This window comes from Cryptomeria japonica, chromosome 10 (assembly GCF_030272615.1).
Source record: "Cryptomeria japonica chromosome 10, Sugi_1.0, whole genome shotgun sequence".
Taxonomy (NCBI): Eukaryota; Viridiplantae; Streptophyta; class Pinopsida; order Cupressales; family Cupressaceae; genus Cryptomeria; species Cryptomeria japonica.
The window spans coordinates 245533617-245553828 of NC_081414.1; the positions used below are offsets into that span (position 1 = coordinate 245533617).

Below are 20212 nucleotides of genomic sequence, written 5' to 3' on the forward strand. Positions count from 1 at the left end.
CAAGTCTCGAATATGATCACCAACAATATCCTGAAACTCCACCAGAAACTACACCAACACCACTTATGCATATCATCAAAGATCTTCATCAAAAGCTCTGCCGGTGAAACCCTCGCCGGAACCAGAAGCCAAGCTTCTAAGCAAACATGATAGCATCCGATCACCATACCAAAACCAACTGATTGAATATGAACATGAGTATGATGAATAATTTGGCCATAACCAAATCATACTAGAGCCTACCGGATCATGCCAGCTCCAAATCAACCAGAAACTACTTAACCTTCTGAGACCAGAAGGGTGCCAATAAAGAATCCAAACAACTAATGTTGACATCAATGACAAAACATCAATGCAACACATAATCAATTTCACCAAATGGCCAACACTTATGAATGTAGGTTTTTTTATCAAACATTAAGGATTGTGTTTCACATGTGGATAAATTAAAAAATAGAGAAAAAATTGTAAAAAATATCTTTTCCCTAGGTATTGATATCCTCATTTCAACACAAAAAAAAGAAGTTAATTCAAATGGTACAATTTTTTTTATGCATTATAGAATACACCTTTGTCCAAATTACAATTACGTTCACTTCAAGAATAAACTAAAAAATATGCAACAAAAAACTATGAAAAAAATCCAGACACTAGATATTAGTTTGACAAATCTATATTTTGAAAATTATAATTTTATTATTGATGTAAAAAATGATATACATTACACAATAAATGTCACTTTTGAAAAATGTTGATTACTATAAAAATTAAATTATTAAAACTTACATACAATTATGCACAATTTATTTACAATTTAAAAATATACATATTTAGAATCTATACAAAAAATCCCACAAATCAATACTTTACTTCATCTTCAAATTCTTAATGGTTTAGCTGCTATAAGTGCTAGAAAATGAATATTTGGTGCAAAATACTGATTTTAGTGTCACGTTTGGCAAAAAAGTGTAACCCAGTATTGTGGGATCAACCATTTACTTTGATTCCCTCAACTTTTGAGCTCCAACTTTCTCAGTTCTCTTAGTCGGTTTATTTTTGCTTCCCCTCCCCTTTGTTGGATGGGCCTTCATTTCCCCTCCCAAAGATCTTTCCCAAGACTTAGATGTGGTCTCTATTATCCAACCTAACTAGACTCAATGTCTTCTTTGCATTTGGCTCCAAGAAAAAATTGAAGAAGTCTACGAAGCCTTTAATATCAACATGGAAATTTCTAAATGGCAATTGGCCCAACTTTGCTTAATAGAAGAAACAAACTCTTGAATCCCTAGTGTCTAGGAAAGCACAAGAGTGGCCAGAGGAGTCTCTCCACAAATGCATTTGGGATGCTATGAAGAAAGTGTCTACCACTTTTGACAATTGGGAGAAGCTTGATAAGGAGGTGCATGAAATCAAGAAGGAGGCTAGTTTGGGGGATTAAAGGTGGCTTCTTGAGGAGGAGGTGGGTAAACTGAAAGAAAACTAGGGGATTTTTTTAATGAATATCTAGGATATTATTGACTACTACAAAGACTCAGTTAAGAACATGACCACCAAGATTCAAGTCTTGCAGCACGAGCTGCACAAGGAGGAAAAAATGTAGGCTACAAGATGTTGGCCTTCAAGCTCAAAGTAGCCCTCAACAATCTACCCACAAAAGGATCATGCATGGTTCAAAAACTCCTCACAGCTCCCAACATATTTTAGTGGTGGCTAGTTATCTTGTGTCTTCCGAGGAGGTATCCTACAAAGACAAATTAGAGTTTCTTTAAAATGAATGGCAGACCATTAAGAACCTAAGATCTGTCAATGACCCCTAGTTCTCTACTGGTTCGTAGTTGGTCTACCCTATTGTGCTATTTTCTTGGTTATTTGGTTTTTTCTCTTTTTATTTAAGATATTTATTTTCCCAATTTCAATGCTTGTGAGATTTTATTTTTTTGCCTTGATGACTACTATGTAAATGGGACTAGACCCTTGTCAAACTTATGTAATATAAACATTTTTTTTAGTTTAACATAGTTCATTTTTTATAAATATATCTTATTTAACTATACATTAATTTAAATAAAACAGTACACAACAAGTCATTCATGAAAATATATCCCATATTACAATGATCAAGCATGAAACTCTACTAAATGTTTTTATTAGATACTTACAATTAATTTAAATTCCTATTGATTACTAATGTTACTACAAAATGAAGTGCAAGAAACTATAATTTGACTTCTAAATGTCTCATGTTTTTTATTTTCCCTTTGGTCTAAATATAATCTACAATCATTTGCTTTCTATTAATTTCTAATAAACACGTTCCTTCTGATTTTATTTTCATTAAATGCTTGAACAATCCTTTCATTCTGAATCCTGAACATTTTCAACTTTTTGATACGCTCGCATGTTTAAATTTTCTCAATAAACAAGATTTTTCAAACACTAATTATTTCTTTAACATGCCATACAAAGAAAAATGGATTTTCCACATTTCCTTTTAATCCTGAAAATGGGTTTCCATATCTAAAAATTCTCTTCACTTGATCTAATCAAATAAAGTAACACATTAGAGATAAAAATATGCTTAGGTAACCACTACAATTGGTCTGTTTTTTTAATATAATACTTTGCTTTTTTTGGGTGATGGGACTGATGATCAGGCAACTAATGCAGATTATTGAACTGCAGGATCAATTTATTTACTTAACTAAACAGAATATGAAATAGAGAAAGCACATTAAGGTAGGCTGGGATGCAATATTGTAAAGTTGCAATAAACACATTCCTAGCTTAAGCTAGATAACCATGCCATGGTCAGTTATTATATCTCTCCATCCCATAGTTCTTCAATGGTTCTATAAGGGCTAGTTGTTGAGTTTACAAGATCTTCTCCCCTCGATATCTTCCTCTGCTCAAGCTTGCTCATTTTTTCATGGTCTTCTGCAGTTAAACACCAGTCAAAAACCTGAAAATTTTCTGTTATCCTCCCTTTATTACAGCTCTTGGGGATCACACAGACTCCCTGCTCTATTTCCCACCTCAACACAACCTGCAAGGAACATACAAGATACCACGTGGTCTTATTCATTATCAATGTGGCAAAAAGTGCAAGCTATAACAAGAAGAAGATATATGAGGTGGCACATTCAATAATTAAAGAAGACATGAGAACTATATACCTGTGCTATAGATTTTCCATGCTTTTGAGCAATTTCCTTAATCACAGGGCTGTCCATCACCATGTTGGATCCCCATGGAGTGTTTGGAGCTCCGAGAGGAGAAAATGCACATACTTGAATTTTCATCTTACTGCAGTACTCTCTTAGCTTTTTCTGCTGCCACATTGGGTGCATCTCTACCTATCATATTCCGCCACTTTTGATCAACTACTTAATTTTTTAGAGAAAATGTAGATCACTAAACTTAGAGAAAAAAATTATACAGTATTTACTTGATTGGCAGCAGGTGGAATCTTGGCATGTTTCAACAAATCTTCAATTTTTTTACAGGAAAAATTGCTCACACCAATGGCTTTCGTGAGACCCAGTTCAAAACATTTTTCCATGCCTTGCCATGTAGATTTGATATCCAGAGGTAAAAAGTCTTCCTCCTTTAGTGGAAGGGTATGCCCTTTCCTTAAACGTAGAGGCCAGTGGACTAGATACAAGTCTACGTATTCCAGTTGCAAATTCCTACAACAAAAGCATTAATTACATATCGACATGAAAAAGTACATTCTAAGATAAAACATAGATTATTAAAAAATATGTGTAGATTTAAATACTTAAGACTTTTGGTGATAGCAGCAAGAGGATCGTCATGTTCGTCATCCCACAGTTTAGTGGTGACAAACACTTCTTCCCGCTTGATATCACCACTTTGAAAAGCTTCTTTGAGAGCCGCTCCTAACGTGCCTTCTGAGCCATAACAGCTGGCGGTGTCAAAATGTCTGTATCCAACCTGTATTCACACTAATACAGGTTAATCAGTTTTAGAAAAAAATTAAGACATTAAAAACAAATTACACAAATCCTTTTTACTATTACCAAAACAAGTGTAGTTTACCTTAAGAGCCATACAGACAGCTGCCTTCATCTCCTCATACTGATGAGGTGGGACGGCAGTTCCAAGCCCAATTACAGGCATTTTGTTTCCCGTATTCAGTTCTTCCATATTTGCTGCCATTCTACACACAGAAAAGAAATAATGTTAACTTCACAATATGCTTGTAGATCTCACCAAAAAGCACTGTTTGCAATGAGTTAATTCACCATTTTGAAACGATACTTTGAAAGCGAAGAGGCACCACTAGGGTGTTAAATACTGATGAAAATGTTGATGGCGTGTTTAGAATTATGTGCTGTTCAAACGAAAAGGTTCCCACTAAACAACTAATCTTCTGTCTATCCAGCTGTTATAATACAGTTTTGTTTATATTTATTAGTTAATATGTCATTTGTACAAGCTCTTTGTGCTTCTTTTATCCACCTGACCAAAAAAATTTACTGTAGACAGAAAATCATTCAGGGTACAGCTTTAATAAGTTACTTTTGTCTTTCGGTAGATAGCTAACATATGACATTCATGGTACAGTCTTAATTAGTTACTTTTGTCTTTTAGTGGATAGCTAGAGGTCAAACAGTTTATGGATCACATGATAAACAATCATACTATACAAATTAAAAATAGACTGATTGTTAATTTTCAATATACAGAATTTATGAATAGATGAGCATGAGACCAAACAATCTATGATGAGACTAAACAAGATATAAGATGAAACAATCTATAGATGAGCATGAGACCAAACAATCTATGAATCACAGTGAGAGAGAAAAACCTATAGACCATTAGATAACCACCCACACTACAGAATTGAAAACAATCCAACTTCAATTCAACATCTAAATATATATATGTTCTCCTTCAATTATTTTCTGTAGATTGATTGCAATGGTAGAAGAAGTACAAAGAGATATTTGTTGTGTCTAGAAACCACCATGAGACCAAACAACCTATGAATCAGGGCATAGAACCAAACAACCGATAAAGAGCACAAGATAACCAACCACACTACACAATAGAAAAAACCTAACAAATACATCAACTACATGTATTTCTCCTTCAATTATTTTCCTTGAATTAATTGTAGCAAACCACGTGGTCAAAGTAAAAAGAGATATTTGTTGTGTACATGCAAATGATAAGAACTTGATGGAAAAATTTAAGTTTCAATCGAAGTTTGATTCCTTGCCCAGTCACAATAACCTTGAGAGTTTTGACTGATTTTATCACTTTCATTTATTGGTTCATTATCTGATATTGTTTAATAAATAGAAATCGTTTAATAAATAGAATATATATATTGAATTTGAGCTACACATTGTGAAATTTAAACTTGTAAATTTGGATTGATCAACAGTAATCTTTAAACATTTAAATTTCTAAAAATTAATTCAAACAAATCTATCAAGTTTGTATTTCTTTAACTCAATTTAAATTAATTTGTTGATTACAAACAATACAATTTTAAGATTTCTTCTTAAATTATTTTTTGTGAGTTGATTACAATCACCCACGTGGTTTTAATCGCTATTGGTGTTACTGGTGTGTCTTGAATTAGGGGAGAGGATCCAATAGTTGTGCACCCTAACTTCGCGCCTCTCAAAATCTTATGTGGAAATTTCAAATCACTCACAATTTTTTACAACAACTTACTTGGCAAGTCCCCTGCTTATAACTAAGGTTTCAAGGCCACATCATTATATGATGCCACATGAACATGCTTTTTGCCAAGGTGTCCAAAATAGTCCAAAAAAAAGGTGAGACCAGTAGTTGTGCAAAAAGGGCTCCATACGTGTGAAATTGATGTGGCATCACATGATTGGTTGCTTTTGACAACTAAGGGTGCATTTCATTCAGTTATGGGTAGTCATCATCAGTAATATCAACTTTAAAGTCAAAACTATTGGTGCACTGTTGTCAAAAAAATTGGACATTAAATTAACAAGCATGGGTATTAAATCAACAACTTCTATCACAACAATTAGAATGCATTCAACTACTGGGTCCTCTCCCCTATCTACTGTTCAAGTAGCATGATCTACTGATGGAAAAGGTCCCCACTACACAATTAAGAAAATGTTTATTTAGGGGAGAGGGGCTAGCAGTTTTACAGGGTCCAATAGTTGTACAACCACATGTGGTTATAATATCATGTCTGGCCACATATTTATTCTATATATTGTACATAAATAATCTACATGTAATTTTTTTTTTGGTTCGAAATGTTGGTCAAAACAGACCAATACTTGAGTATAAGAGAATCTATAAATGTTATATAAAAAAACATAAATACATTCATTAACAAGTGAAATAAATATTTTTTTTGTTTAAAATAAAATATCCTAGCTATCCACTATAAGTGTGTCATTTATATAATAAGATGCTCACTTATACAAGTACTTTTATCATAGTGAAAAAATATTATTCTTATGTGTACAACTATTGAGGTAGTAATGTACATGCATTGGAGTGTTTCATATTAATAACATGTCTTATCACGAATATAAAAGGGTGAACACAGTAAATACCTCATTTTATTAATGAATTGTGAGAGATTGTCCAAAGGTTTTAGTGTTCAACAATTGGTCCCTTTGTATTCAATATAATTTGTATTTTATATAATAATATGTTTCTTTTTTAACAACAAATAATATTTTGTGTTCAACTATTGGTCCTTTGGTGGTGGATATAAAAGTTAGAGATAAAACACATTTATGATTACTAATATGTATCTTGTCCATTTAAGTTGCATATAAGTTATATTTTACATAAAAATATGATATTATACTAGTTACAAATGATATTTTTTAATTCAAAGTTCTACTAGGGATTTTTTTTTTATGAATAAGTATTTCCATTAAAAATTAATTAAAAATACACTATCCACAATAAAAGGTAGGGTGATGTGAGATTAAGTTTTGGTTGAATATATTGCATTTAAGAACTAAATGCTTACACTTGAATGTATAACAAAATAATAGAACAAATAATTGCTTTAAAAAATGAAACATGTCTATCAAATAAGCAATTAGCAAAGATTGTAAAATTATTATCTTTCCACATGTTGAAGAAAATATCCACCTTGAAAGCATGCCAATTCTAGTTGAATTTGTGATGGATACAAGACCAATCCACGAGAAGAAGCATATGCTAAGAGAAGGGCTCTAGATAAAAGGGTTTGAAAAATTATCAATCTAAGTCCAAATTTTCTCATCTCTAGGATATAACCAAATGATATGCTTACAAGACTTTGATTGCCCATAGAAAAGGTAGTCGGGATTTCATATGCTCAAATGGGATAACTTAGTTCCCATAGGAAGGCCTTGGGAAATACTACACTTGGTAAAGTGCGCCAATTTTGGTTCGAGAACAATTGAGTAGATGGTGAAAAAAATGTGTTGACAAACTATAGCTGACAATTGCAAATGCCATCTTTAATTTAATAATAAATTCATGAAAATTTGGGGAGAGAGCCAACAATATCCATAGTAAGGCTTATAATTATGGAAGGTGGTGTTTGGATCCCAGTTCCAATCTTTCCACCAAGGCCTCAAGGAGTTCATACGAATTTTTTGAACCATATCAGTTGTACTTACGCCTATGACCATATCAAAGGTTTTGCAATTCTATTTAGAAAGGTTAAAGTTAGAATTAGTTTCCTTTTGTTATATGAGACCCATAGAAGTTCAAGAGAATAAATCCAACAGACATAAAATTTATTTTAGATTGTTAAATTTTAAGACATGCACCCAAGCAAACTTGACCAAGGGGAAACCTTGATCTTGTAGATTTTGGCCATATGGTTGATTTGGTTAAGAGTTTTCATTGATGTCAACACTAAATCCTGGTTGGACCTATCCTGATTAGTCTTGGTGATCATCTTGGTTTTGGTTAGATTCTAATCCGGTATGATCAGATCTCTAGAATCAGTTTTGGATCCTTACTCTGGATGGCTATATGCTTTTTATATTTTGTTGGTTCATGATTTGGTGCTTTGGCTTTTATGGCTTTTGGTATTTACTGGTATCGACTACCTTCTAGGTTTCCTGATTAGCTTTACCAGTAAGTGATATTTGGTGTTTTGGTCAAACGATCTAGGTCTGGCTTATGGAATCAATTTCTATCATGCTGAAGGTGCTCCTTGATCACATTCTGCGTGTTTGGTGACTTTGCATTGGCTGGTGTGCTGTTATGGTGGTCCTAGTTGGATCCAATTAGACTTTATGTGTTACTTTACTAAGGGTTTCTACTGGTTGGTGAAGTGTTTTGGATTTTGGTCTTAGTGGAATTTCCAATGGATGGAATTGTTTGGTTACTTGATTTAGGTCCATGCTATGTAATGTAAATCATAATATTGGTCCTGTGATACCCTGTAATGTAATTTTTGTTAATATGGGTTTAAGGTTTAACTGACATTGTCAACAAGGTTGATGATCTGTATTTATAGGCGACTTATCCGTGCAATTTGGATATCGATGGGATGGATGGTTATGTCTGCATTATAAGAGGAAAGTTTATGTGCGAATAAGTGATATATCATTTGGTGAAGGTTTCTGTATTGTAGGATAGACATCTGTGCTTAACCGAAACTGTATCAAGTATTAGGAGATGCTACTTTCATAGTTCATTCTTTCCGGATTGTAGTCCGATGTTTTTGTAAGTCAATGAGACTTCTTTTTGTGATGAGTAGTGCGCTCTAGGTTGTTGGCCTTTCTACAACTGCAAATCCCATTGTAATTGTTCACAATACTACTGCAAAGGATTCATCTGATTGTGGGTAGGGTTTCCCAACGTGGTTTTTCCCTTTACCAAGTTTTCCACGTCAAAATATTGGTGTTGTGTATACTGTGCTTTCATGTTCTATTCTTCATTGTTTTGGTTATTTTGTGCTCCGGTATAATGGTTTTGATATGCATTAAGTTCTGATTTCTGATGGTTAATTGATTCACCTCCCTCTTAGTTTACTCCCAGTATCAGATCTGTCTAATATTAGAATGGGGTACCAATAGATATTTTGTTGGCTGATGGAAAGACCATCATGGAAGCTTGAACATGACCTCTAAGGCTCTCCAAATTTTTTTAATAACAAAAGTTTATTCAATGTAAACTATACTCTTCATGGTGAGAAGGGTTTGTATCCCAATCCTCTTCTAAGTTAGTCATCTAGAATGATGCCCAAAGATAGTAAATGTCAAACCAAAACTTTCCAAGCTTCATCTCCATCAAGGGAATGAATAATCCATTTGGCACAATGCACGAAACCTTGGCATTACATGGATAACAACTGAGAAAACCTCAAAATTCATGAGGGCGACAATAAAATTCCAAAGAAACATGGTGAAAGCCTTGTTGTTATTTGAGGAAGCCATGACAAAATCATAGAGAAAAATTTCTAGCTTCATGTAAGAGGCCTTCTTAGGGGCCCAACACAAAGAATAAAGATGTGGGTGGTCAGAAGAATTTTGGAACACTTAAAATCTCCCTACAAAAGACCAAGGTTTGGTGATTAAATATGCAAAGTTTTTTCAATTATAGAAACAATCCCATTCCATAAGGATGCTTGTGAAGGCTATAAAGTAAAAATAATTCCTTGGAATTTAAAAACCTCTCCATGACCAATACATTCTAGTTGAAGGAATTAAGTCAAGATAGCATGGAGAGATATGATTGTCTGTAACATTGAGTCTTATACTATTGAATGACTAAAATTATGACCTTACAATAAATATCTAGGAATTTGAGGGCTTCTTTGATATTTTTCTCCTCCTTAATAAGAGTGAGGAACAATTCATTTCCAAATTGGATAGTAAAAAGTTGAGTTGTTGAATTCGGCACTAGACTAGTGGCTGTTGATAGTGATGCAAGAAGAGGTATACATAAAGAGCATGATAATATATTGAATGAAGCAGGGCTCAAATCCTAAAGATTAAAGAATAATTGCAATGACTCATACATTCGGAGCTGATTTCCGACGATCGTTTGTCAGATTTTGGATGAATTTTCATCGGAGTGTCAAAAAAATCCACCGTCGAAAACTCGGCATTGGATTGGTCAACGATGCCATGCCCGTTGGAAATTCGACAATCTAATGGACTCTGTCGATGGTCAAAGAAGTCATCGGTCGAAAGCTTGGTATTCATTGTAATTCTGACGATGATCATTTTTATTAAAAAAATAAATATAAAAGAGCCATCGAAGGAAGGAAGTTCTTTCAATTTGTTTTAAATCCTAAGGGGTTTAGGGTTTAGGTTTTAAGTTGCTTCAATACCTGAGAAAAGCCCTTTTGATTTCTAATTTAGCGTTACTATATTTACTTAAGCGATGGGTCCATTTATAATAAAAGTGTTCTCCCCTTGTCATTTACCTAGGCAGTCCCTTTAAATATTTTATTCTTGTTCGCTTTTAATCTGCCTTTTCTAATGTCCGTCGGGCTTTATAAGTATCATGCGATTTTCTATTGATCTGATGGCCCGCATTGATTCGTGACCAAAAAGTGCTCGAAACTTAGTTTCCCCGAAGTAGTGAAAGGCGAAGGTGAACTCGACATATAGGTTTGGACCAAAGCTAAACACCGATCAAGTTTCATTTGATCGGACGGACAGCGTGGATTCGTGAGATCAAGCTGAATGTGTTTTAACCTTCGCGAAGTGGCGAAAGGGTTTGGTGGGTCCTAGAGATAAGTGGTCTTCTTTGGTTAAAGAATGATCGGGTTGGAAAAAGATCAATGGCTTCTCGTTGTTTTGTGGTTGGGAGATGCACGAGCTATACCTTCAGTGAAATAGCGAAAAGGTGGAGGGTCCCACTAAGAGTGGTAGTAAATGTGGTAACCCCAGTTGGCGATGACACGGAGGTGACAAGGCACTTAGTTGGCTGTATGCAGTGGGTCCGGGCAAGGTTGTTATAAAAAGAGTAAACAACGAGCAAGTTTTTGAGATCTAGTGGCTCGTGTGAATTTGCGAAGATAAGATGGTAGCAAGTTAGTCATTTCGAAGTAGCGAAAAGGCCGATGGGCCCAAGGGAGAGGCATGGCATGAAGTTAAAAGCAGATCAGGTCTGTTTTGATGTAACGGTTCTCGTGGTTTCGTGGCTGCAAGCCAAACAAAGAATAATGTTCATGAAGTCGCGAAAGATAGGTGGAAATCACATGGAGGAGTGACATGGCATAACAGCTGCCACTTTTTGTAGAGCTTGGTAAAAGATCAATGGCTTCTTGTTGTTTCATGGCCGAGAGATGCACGAGCTATACCTTCAGCGAAATAGCGAAAAGGTGGAGGGTCCCGCTAAGAGTGGTAGTAAATGTGGTAACCCCAGTTGGTGATGACATGGCGGTGACAAGGCACTCAGTTGGCGATATGCAGTGGGTCCAGGCAAGGTTGTCATAAAAAGAGTAAAGAATGAGAAAGTTCTTGAGATCTAACAGCTCGCGTGAATTCGTGAAGATAAGATGGTAGCAAGTTAGTCATTGCAAAGTAGCGAAAAGGTTGATGGGCCCAAGGGACAGGCATGGCATGAAGTTAAAAGCAGATCAAGTCTATTTTGATCTAACGATTCTCGTGGTTTCGTGGCTGCAAGCCAAACGAAGAATAATGTTCGCGAAGTCACGAAAGACAGGTGGAAATCAAATGGAGGAGTGACGTGATACGTGGTTTAAAAAAGTGGTTGAGGGCCCGCCTAGGTGTAACTGGCAGTTATGTGGGAATAGTAAAAGGGAACACGTGGCGGATTAAGGGTGGAACTAAAAGGAGTTTCCAGGGCTAATGGTTGATTGCCATGTGGCATTTATTAACCGGATAACAAGTGGGGTAAGTAATTCCCAGATAAAGGGCCCACTTAAAAGGCATTCATCTCAAGATTGATCCAATGCTTCTCATTGTTTCATGACCCGAAGATGCCCATAGCTTAACCTCAGTGAAATGGCGAAAACTGTTAGCCATCAAGATGAGGTGCGGTTAGTTAAAAGGATTGACAGTCCCGGTTGGAGATAAAGGCCAAGTGATTTGAGTTTGATCTAATGCTTGGTGCGGCCTTACGAAGGAAAAGTGCACGACTGTTAAACTCTGCGAAGTGGCGAAAAGGAGGTAGGGCCTGACACTAAAGCAAAGAGATTAAATGGAGATAAAGGCGATGTAAGTTCTTGAGATCCAATGACCAACATTGTTTCATGAAAGAAAAGAGCATGGGTTTTATGTTCTGTGAAGTAGCGAAAGAGCGAAACAAATGAAAGACTTAGAGAAATTATGGCCCGTTGGAGCCAGTTTTGAATTCGATTTGGCAAATTTAATTCTGAAAAGAAAGCCGAACCATGCGGAGTTAATTTCTACAAACTTAAATGCCAACTTGCCCTTTTCAGTTAGCATCAACTTGATTGCTAAGTATTGTTTCATCGAAGTTTGTTGTAGAGCGAATTTTTGTAGAGAAAATTGTTGCAGAGCAATTTTCTTCAAGTGAATAATCATATTTCTTGTGCTTTTCTTGATAACTCTAGGTTTGTTCTCAAATACTGTTGTGTGAATTACTTCATTAGAGTTCTTTTCTAGCTTCTAGTGGTATAATTGTTTGACCAGAATGGCACCCAAAAGAGAATTTATAGGGAAAGTGAATTACCAGGACCGAAATATCTGTGATGATTTTTTAGAGCAATTAACCATGTCCACCAATGCTGGGGCTAAGGCCAAAGAGCTAGTACCTAAGAAACCTTGTCTAAAAATTGGAGATGGCCTTTATGATAAGGGTAATTGGTTGAGGGACCCTGAAATAGGATTGTCAGGCTTAGGACTCTTTGAAGTCGGTTTTGGGTAGAGGAATTCCCCAGCTCCTTTGAATGGCATATGGGAGCAGGATGTAGGAAAGCTTGTGGTCCCATGTGTTTTTATGGATGTAGATTTGTTAGCCCTGATTGCACAAAATTATGACTCTGTGGCGAGATGCATCAGGAACATAAAGGGATCAGTCTTGATTGAGATAAATGAAGATGAATTCAGGAAAGTGTTTAAACTCAATGAGTGGTCCAATTTGTTAGAACCTATTGACTTTGAGTCGTTAGCCCAGGTTTACAACACACAAAGGGATGATCTTAGAAGTGGCCCATTGAAAGAATTCTTTGTAAAGAGAGGGGGATTAACAGTTGTAGGCCCCAGCACAATGGAACCATTCTCTCTCAACCTATTCACTCTGAGAGCTAAGGGTATGTATTGGGCATTATGCCAGATTTTTGGAGAGGATGCTGAAAAGAATATGCCAACCCATTATATGTTAATGATTGCACAAATTCTAAACCCCTCCCTAGCAATAACATTCGATTATGCCTCATACCTTGCTGATGCAATTCATAAAGGGCTAGTAGGAATAAAAAATGGTAAGGTGGATAGGCCATTTGGATGGTACTCCATGTTAATGCATATGTCTATGTTCAAAGGGGCTGATTATTTTGGAAAGGAGATGGACCTGATTAAGGTCAAGGATAAAGAGGAGATGCCAGTGCAATTGTGGAGTATTGTTCTATCTTGGGATAGAGAAGATGCAAGTTATTTAAAGTTTTATAGATGCTTTGCATCTAAAATTAGGATTCTTCTATGCAGAGAAAACCCTAGAATTCCTAAGGCTCTTTTGGAGTTTCTCAAACCAAAGGAGTTTGCAGAGGATATCAAGATTGTTCACAATTGGGGAGACATATATTTGTACCCTGTGTCTACTGGTTTTAGAGTGTTTGGATTTAGAGGCACCCCCTTTTTACTACCCTATCAGGTCCCATTGAAGATAGGGATTGTAGAAGTCCTGAGACAAATTGGGGGAGTACAAGAAGCAGAGCTAAGCAATAGAGGTAAAGGGACTATTTTCCCAACTATTACCATGGCTCACCATTTTGTGATCACTAAGGGTGGATGGAGATTTTTTGAAAAATTCTTTAAGCCATATAGGCTGTCTACTGCAGTGTCAAGATGTGCAGAACCCGAGGATTTTTGCATTGGCATGTTCAGAAAAAGAGCAGTGTGCAGAGGTAGGCCACATCAATTTCAGTTCCCAGAAGATCTGATTAGAAATGAATTCAGCTTAGATGAGCAAGAACTAAAGAAGGAGAAGTGGGTGGCATATAAGAAAGCCCTTGATTTTATCCATCAATTTGACAGTGGCTATGAACCCCTTTCTAGCTTCAATCCATTTGAGGAGAAAATAAACTTCCTGATTCTTTATTTTGAAGATCTCATGCAGACCTTAAAAGAAAAGAGGGAGGCCATAATGCAAAATGAGCCTAATAAGGCTAAGATGGTATTGGCTAAGCTTTCCTTTGCTAGAGATATCCCACATGGTGACTATGTAATGCACAAAAGGTTAAAGTGCACTGTGATAATGCCAGTGACAGGTGAGCCTTCCACTTGAAAAGGGAAGAGGAAAATTGAAGATGTCATTGACATCCAGGATTCCCCTCAGAAGCAGAGAGTGGGAAAGGAAATTGAAACTGATGAGCCTCAATATTCTCCATCTCAGTCTCCTATCCACATTGGAGATGAACAAGCTGTGGCTGAACAATTAGTGCAGTTAGGGAGTTTCGGTGAGATTGCCTATACCTATGAGGAGACCCAAGAGGGGATGCCCAAAGAGCCACCTAATGCCGAAATGGATTTGACTGATGGTGAGTTAAAGGGCCAAGAAATGGACCTTACTGTTAAGCAAGCTAGTGAAGAATTCCTAGCTGACAGTAATTTTGTCACATCAGGAGCTTTTATACTATTTCTATGGAAGCAAAATATTGATCAATTCAAGATTAGATGTGAACATAGGAAAAGTGAACAACCTCTTAAAAATACAACTCAGGTAGAAGAAGAGGTTAAGCAAGAAATGATGGAGGAGTTCAAAGCAATCACCTCTAAGAAAGGAAGACAAATGGTAGCAAAGGCTGGTGTGTTGATTCTCCCTGAATGGGATATAGCTGATGACTTAGTGCTTGATGCAGTGAGGAAAGAAACAAAGCCTATGGAAGGAGTGAGATTCAAAAAAGATAATGCTGCTCTTGTCATGTGGTCTTTAAAGAAAGATGAAAACAAAATAAGGAAGGATGCATCAGATTCTAGCCTCTTAGGAGGCATGATAGTTAAAAGAGTCCAAGACATAGGGGTAGTGAAAGCTGCAAGCACAGTCCTAGAGACTGCAAAATTTAGTGTTGCAGTGGCAGAGAAAGAGACACAAGAAAAGGCTAATCTCCAATTGAAGTTGGAGACTATTTTAAAAGCTTACAATGATGCTAAAGAAGGAATAGCCAATAGAGACAGCATAATTGCTAGACTCCAGAGTCAACTGGCAGGTCAATATCAAATCGGTGAATCTTCTACACTCATGATAGCCTCCTCTCCAGCAAGACCCCCTCCTACTAGTCCCATCATTGAATATCCCCCTTCGCCTATGCCTTCTAGTTCCCAATTACCTGAAAATGTCGAACATGAGTTGGAAAAATTGAAACAAGCTCAAACATTGTATGCAAACAAATATGAGGAGAAGGTGAAAGCCACCATTGTGAAGTTTGCTGACTCAGTCAAAACCTCCAATGTATACATAAATATGAAGAGGATTCTTGAGATTTTGATCAAATTGAGAGAAGAAGAAGCCACTTTGGAACCAATTCTAAATAAGTGGGTGCCTAGAGGTAAAGAGTTAGAGCTCATGTGTTCTTCCCATGCAGATGCAGAAGAGAATGACAATCTAAGGTCCACATGTGAGTTTATAAAAGAGATGAATATTATTTCAGTGGAAGGAGCAGGTATAAAAAGAAAATCCCAACTTTATAGGAAAGAATATTCAAATCATAAATTTGAAATGTTTCCAGGAGGTTTCATTGATCTTGTCTAGCTAAAGGAAGAGAAGACTTGGTTAAAGGAGGTGGACCACAATTTGTCCCTAAGGATCAATCAGATTATTAGTACTGATGACACATCCTTATTTGTCCAAACAATTGAGGAAATTGAAAAAGTGAAATCTCATTATGATTTCATAGAAACAGAGATTGGGCATGTACGAGTCACTTGGAAGCGGCTAGAAGATATGAAATAGAAGATTGCTAGTTTTACTTGGCCTAGTGATGATGTGTATCAGGATTGGAAAGATAAGTATATGGGATAGAAAGAAGATGCTTGGGAGTAGTTAAAGGAGGTTGCAATAGAAAAACAAGCAGAGGAAGCCACAGATGTTGAAAAGGACTTATAACCGCTTCTTGAAAACGACCGGTTGTTTGTAACAAACTTTCTTTTGAAGGGTCCAAAGCTTGCATGCATCCATACTATTATAAATGGATACCAGGACTCCTAAAAAAATGATCGCAAGTAATTGTAAGAAGACACTGCAAAAATTTATCTGAGCTTTTTTCTAGTATTATGTAGAATACTCTGAGTATTGTAATATTTTCTCAAAATTAATATCAATATACAGACTAGAAATAGTGTATATACATAAATGTGCATAGAAGTCATAGGGAAACTCATGTCAAATGTGCAACTCAATACAATAAATAATCTTAGTTTGTAGCCATATAGCATCATAATGCAGTCCTTGACCAAGTATGCATACAAGAAACATCTAGTTCTATTAAGGCACAAGCATCAAAGTCAGAGGTTATCACAACTAGTGAAAAACATCAAGAACAAAAAGTTTAGTCTCAAGAATTAGGATTTGTAATAAAAAAACTTACAAGGATGAGGCATATTCATAACATTTGCAGTCCCACCTTGGATATCAACACTAGAAGCAACTCATATTGTTCGTGTATAGACAAGACAATATGGGAGTTCATTATACCCAGCAACTCATGGTGTTGTTTTTCATGTTGGCTCTGTTGGACCCTGCAATTAAGATTCAATATACATTATTCAATAAGATTAACTGTGCAACATAATGAAATATTGAAAAGTGTGTTACCTTGTTGAGCTTCGCTTGGTTTTGAGAATAGTTTAATATTCTCTACTTAATAGGGCCAACCACGTGAAGGTGGAAGCTCATTTGGCCCCTCCCCCCCCCCTAACATCACTCTAAATTCCCCATTAACATCTTATAACATTCATTCATTAATTCTTTCTACCATTAATAAAATATAGCATTCATTCATTAATATCACATAACGTTTATTAACATAGAGCATTGATTAACATTAATTAACACACAACATTCATCAATATTAATTAACACATATCATCCATAACCATTAATTAGCACATAATTACATTCACTAACACATAAAAATCAGTCATTATCAGATAAGTTAGATTACAATCATTTCTTTCTTTGTTTTTTCTTTGAAGCTATGAAAAGACTAAGTGGAACATCGATGTCTTTATCATTTCCCCCCTCTGCAGATGTTCCGCCAACTACTCGTGATCTCAATGTATGCCTAGTCCTATACTAAGGATGAGGACACTAAAGCAAAGGGGGGTCCTCTGCAATAACAAAGAAATGGGTTAAATTCAAAAAAAAGAATTATTATTGTTACAAGTATTTCATTAATTTAGAGAAAATAATTGTTGTGCTCTTTACCTGATGGGGCCACATCATTTTGTGTAGCCTCAACCTCAACATGCTGAACACCATCGTCCTCTTCACCTGAGTGGGGAACATCACGTTCTTCAGGTAGTGTACCCAGATCATGCTCCACTTGCTCACCACAGATTACATGCTCTAAAATATTAACAAGAAAGGTTACATTAATTACTACACTAATTACAAATTAAGATGTTTAATTGTATTAATAGCTAAATAAATAAATTTGAATAGAAAATGAATACCTCCAGTACTGGGATGCACATCCAGACCTTCATGTGCAGGTGGTGTTTCACAATTAGTAGGTTGCATTCCATTGACATGCACATTGTTATCATTGCTTGCTTATTTAAAAAAAATATAGTCACTTTATGTTGGAACTCAACATCAATTAGATTATTGGTAAAGTATTCAATTTGAAACAACTTCCATTTACCATATTTACTTGTGTGACGGATGCACTTGAATGTTGTGTATGGCCACTCAATTCTTGTAGTCGATCAGCCACGACTGAATAGCCTTGCTGGTAGGCAATTCTCTTGTCATCTTCTGTGGGTGCTCTATTGAATTCAGAGCCCTGCATTTTTGCTTGGTATCGTGAATTTTGCTTGCATTGTTTGATAAAAAAAAAACGTTTGCAATTTATTAATATTTTGAGACAATATGGGAGTTTACATGACATACTTACAATTCATGCAACAAGTTTCATGTAACCACCAGAGTCAAGTTTGTGTTGCCCGTGCATTTCTTGCCTTGCCTTGGTTGCCTTTGATGTGTCACTCAGTTTATAAAAAGTTTGAAATATGTTAGATTATATAAATATAAAGATTAATTAATTAGTACATAATTACATTCTTAATAGTATCCCGTACCTTCTTCTGGCATCTACTGGTGTATTTCCTTTTTTCCTTTCAATTCTCTCCTTGGCATCCAAAATCAGGTCCTTCCAGTCCCTCTCTAGAATCATGGGGGGACGCTCGTACTTTAGGTTCCTCTCCAAATGGGTCCTGTATTGGTCCCTCACATACTTTAGATATGTGCCTTCTTTTTCAAGGAGCTTGGTTTTGTCAAAGGTGTCATTTCCAAACCACTCAACCATTTGGTTTGTCAATTCATCTTTTAACCTTTTTTCTTGGTCATTCCACCTTTTAAAGAAAAAACAAACCTGTTAGATTCAGAAATGAACTGAAGCTACATTTATTACACTTCAAGAAATGGATCAAAGGAAAAGTATTCTAGCAATGATATGAAATCAAAAGTGGATAAGGGTTAGTTCACATATGATGTACCACCTTTTATGTATGGTGGGCCCAAATATCTGCAATGCAATGTCACTACCCGGAACCTTTTGTATCTTTAAGGGAAGCATTTCTTCGTCGCTCACCACAAATGTGGCCTGCAATGTTCCCGTACTAGCAATACAAGAAGATCCAAGAAATGATGCTATGTTATCAACAATAGTCGCCTGTGGCACATCCTCATGTGCATCTCCTCCTGCAAAAAATGAATCCACTATGAAATGGCATTAGAATTCAAGAAAGAATGCTTGAAGGGAAATAAACACATGACAGAAGATAGAGAAAAAGAGGGATCTACCAACAGTGGACGAGACAATATGATGTGCACTAGAGGATGTTTGCATGCTACATGTTGCCGACATTGCAGTCGGCAATACAGGTGAGGGTGACCTCTGATGAGGCGGCATCGGCATTTGCACAGTAACATTGACAGCACCTAAAGAATAATACATTAAATATATCAAACATTAAATATGTGAAAAATGCAAGACTTGTAAACAAGGATGAACCTTTATTTTGAAAATTGATAGTATCAAGTATGATGTGTTTTGGGTACTCAGAGTGATAAGCCAAGCAAGTGATAATACAAGAAAATCGACATCACCTGATCCTGCAACACCCTGATCATAGGAACGACTTTCATGAGGGTGGATAAATTGTTGTAAAAACAATATGTACATATTTTAGTTAATGACATAAAAAGAGAATAAAATATAAACCATTATTAAACTTTTGTTATAATTTAAGCTTTCATTACTGCTTACTTGCAAGTTTTCTACTGTCTTATACAATAATTCCACCCTTTGTCGTATCTCATCAGTGGTAGGATGCACGACTGCCAAAGAACAATCTCTTTTCTAATTTTTATAAGAGGCATTTTAAAGAATTTCACAAGGTCTGTGGGATCTTCAGGGTCATCATTGCTTAACCCTAATGATTCCACATCCATAGAAAGGTGCTCAGGTATTGCAACTCCCTTTCCCTTTCCCCGAACATCCGTCTGTGTCAAGACTATCATTAACAATTACAAAATTAGTATATATCACTAAAAAAAAGAACATAATAATGTAACAGTTTGCTTCTACCTAATTTGTAAAATTACAATGAGGTTTACCTACTCGGTAGAAGTGTTGCAAGGTACATCTTTGTCTGCGATATGTGATGGATCCATGTCAGCCTGTGACAAAGAAAAAATATAAAAAACGTTAGCAAAATTACATCATACACAACATGAACTTTGTAGACAAAAGGAGTATTAAATAGTAAAAAGATGTTGTCATCAAAATCATTGTAAATTTTGTAATTCCTTACCTTTACTTTATGTAGACTATGCAGGA

The 20212-nt window shown here is 35.9% G+C and overlaps 1 protein-coding gene across 1 annotated transcript in view; it reads right to left on the reverse strand.

The window, feature by feature from the left end:
• Positions 1-2815: 2815 nt before the first annotated feature.
• Positions 2816-20212, reverse strand: part of LOC131066585 (non-functional NADPH-dependent codeinone reductase 2-like) — a 39666-nt gene continuing 22269 nt past the window's right edge. The window contains exons 3-6 of the mRNA XM_058001392.2: positions 3779-3954; positions 3446-3686; positions 3174-3353; positions 2816-3043 (exon numbers count right to left, since the gene is read on the reverse strand). Of these exons, the coding sequence (XP_057857375.1) occupies positions 2816-3043; positions 3174-3353; positions 3446-3686; positions 3779-3954 (825 nt within the window). The remainder of the gene's footprint in view (positions 3044-3173; positions 3354-3445; positions 3687-3778; positions 3955-20212) is intronic.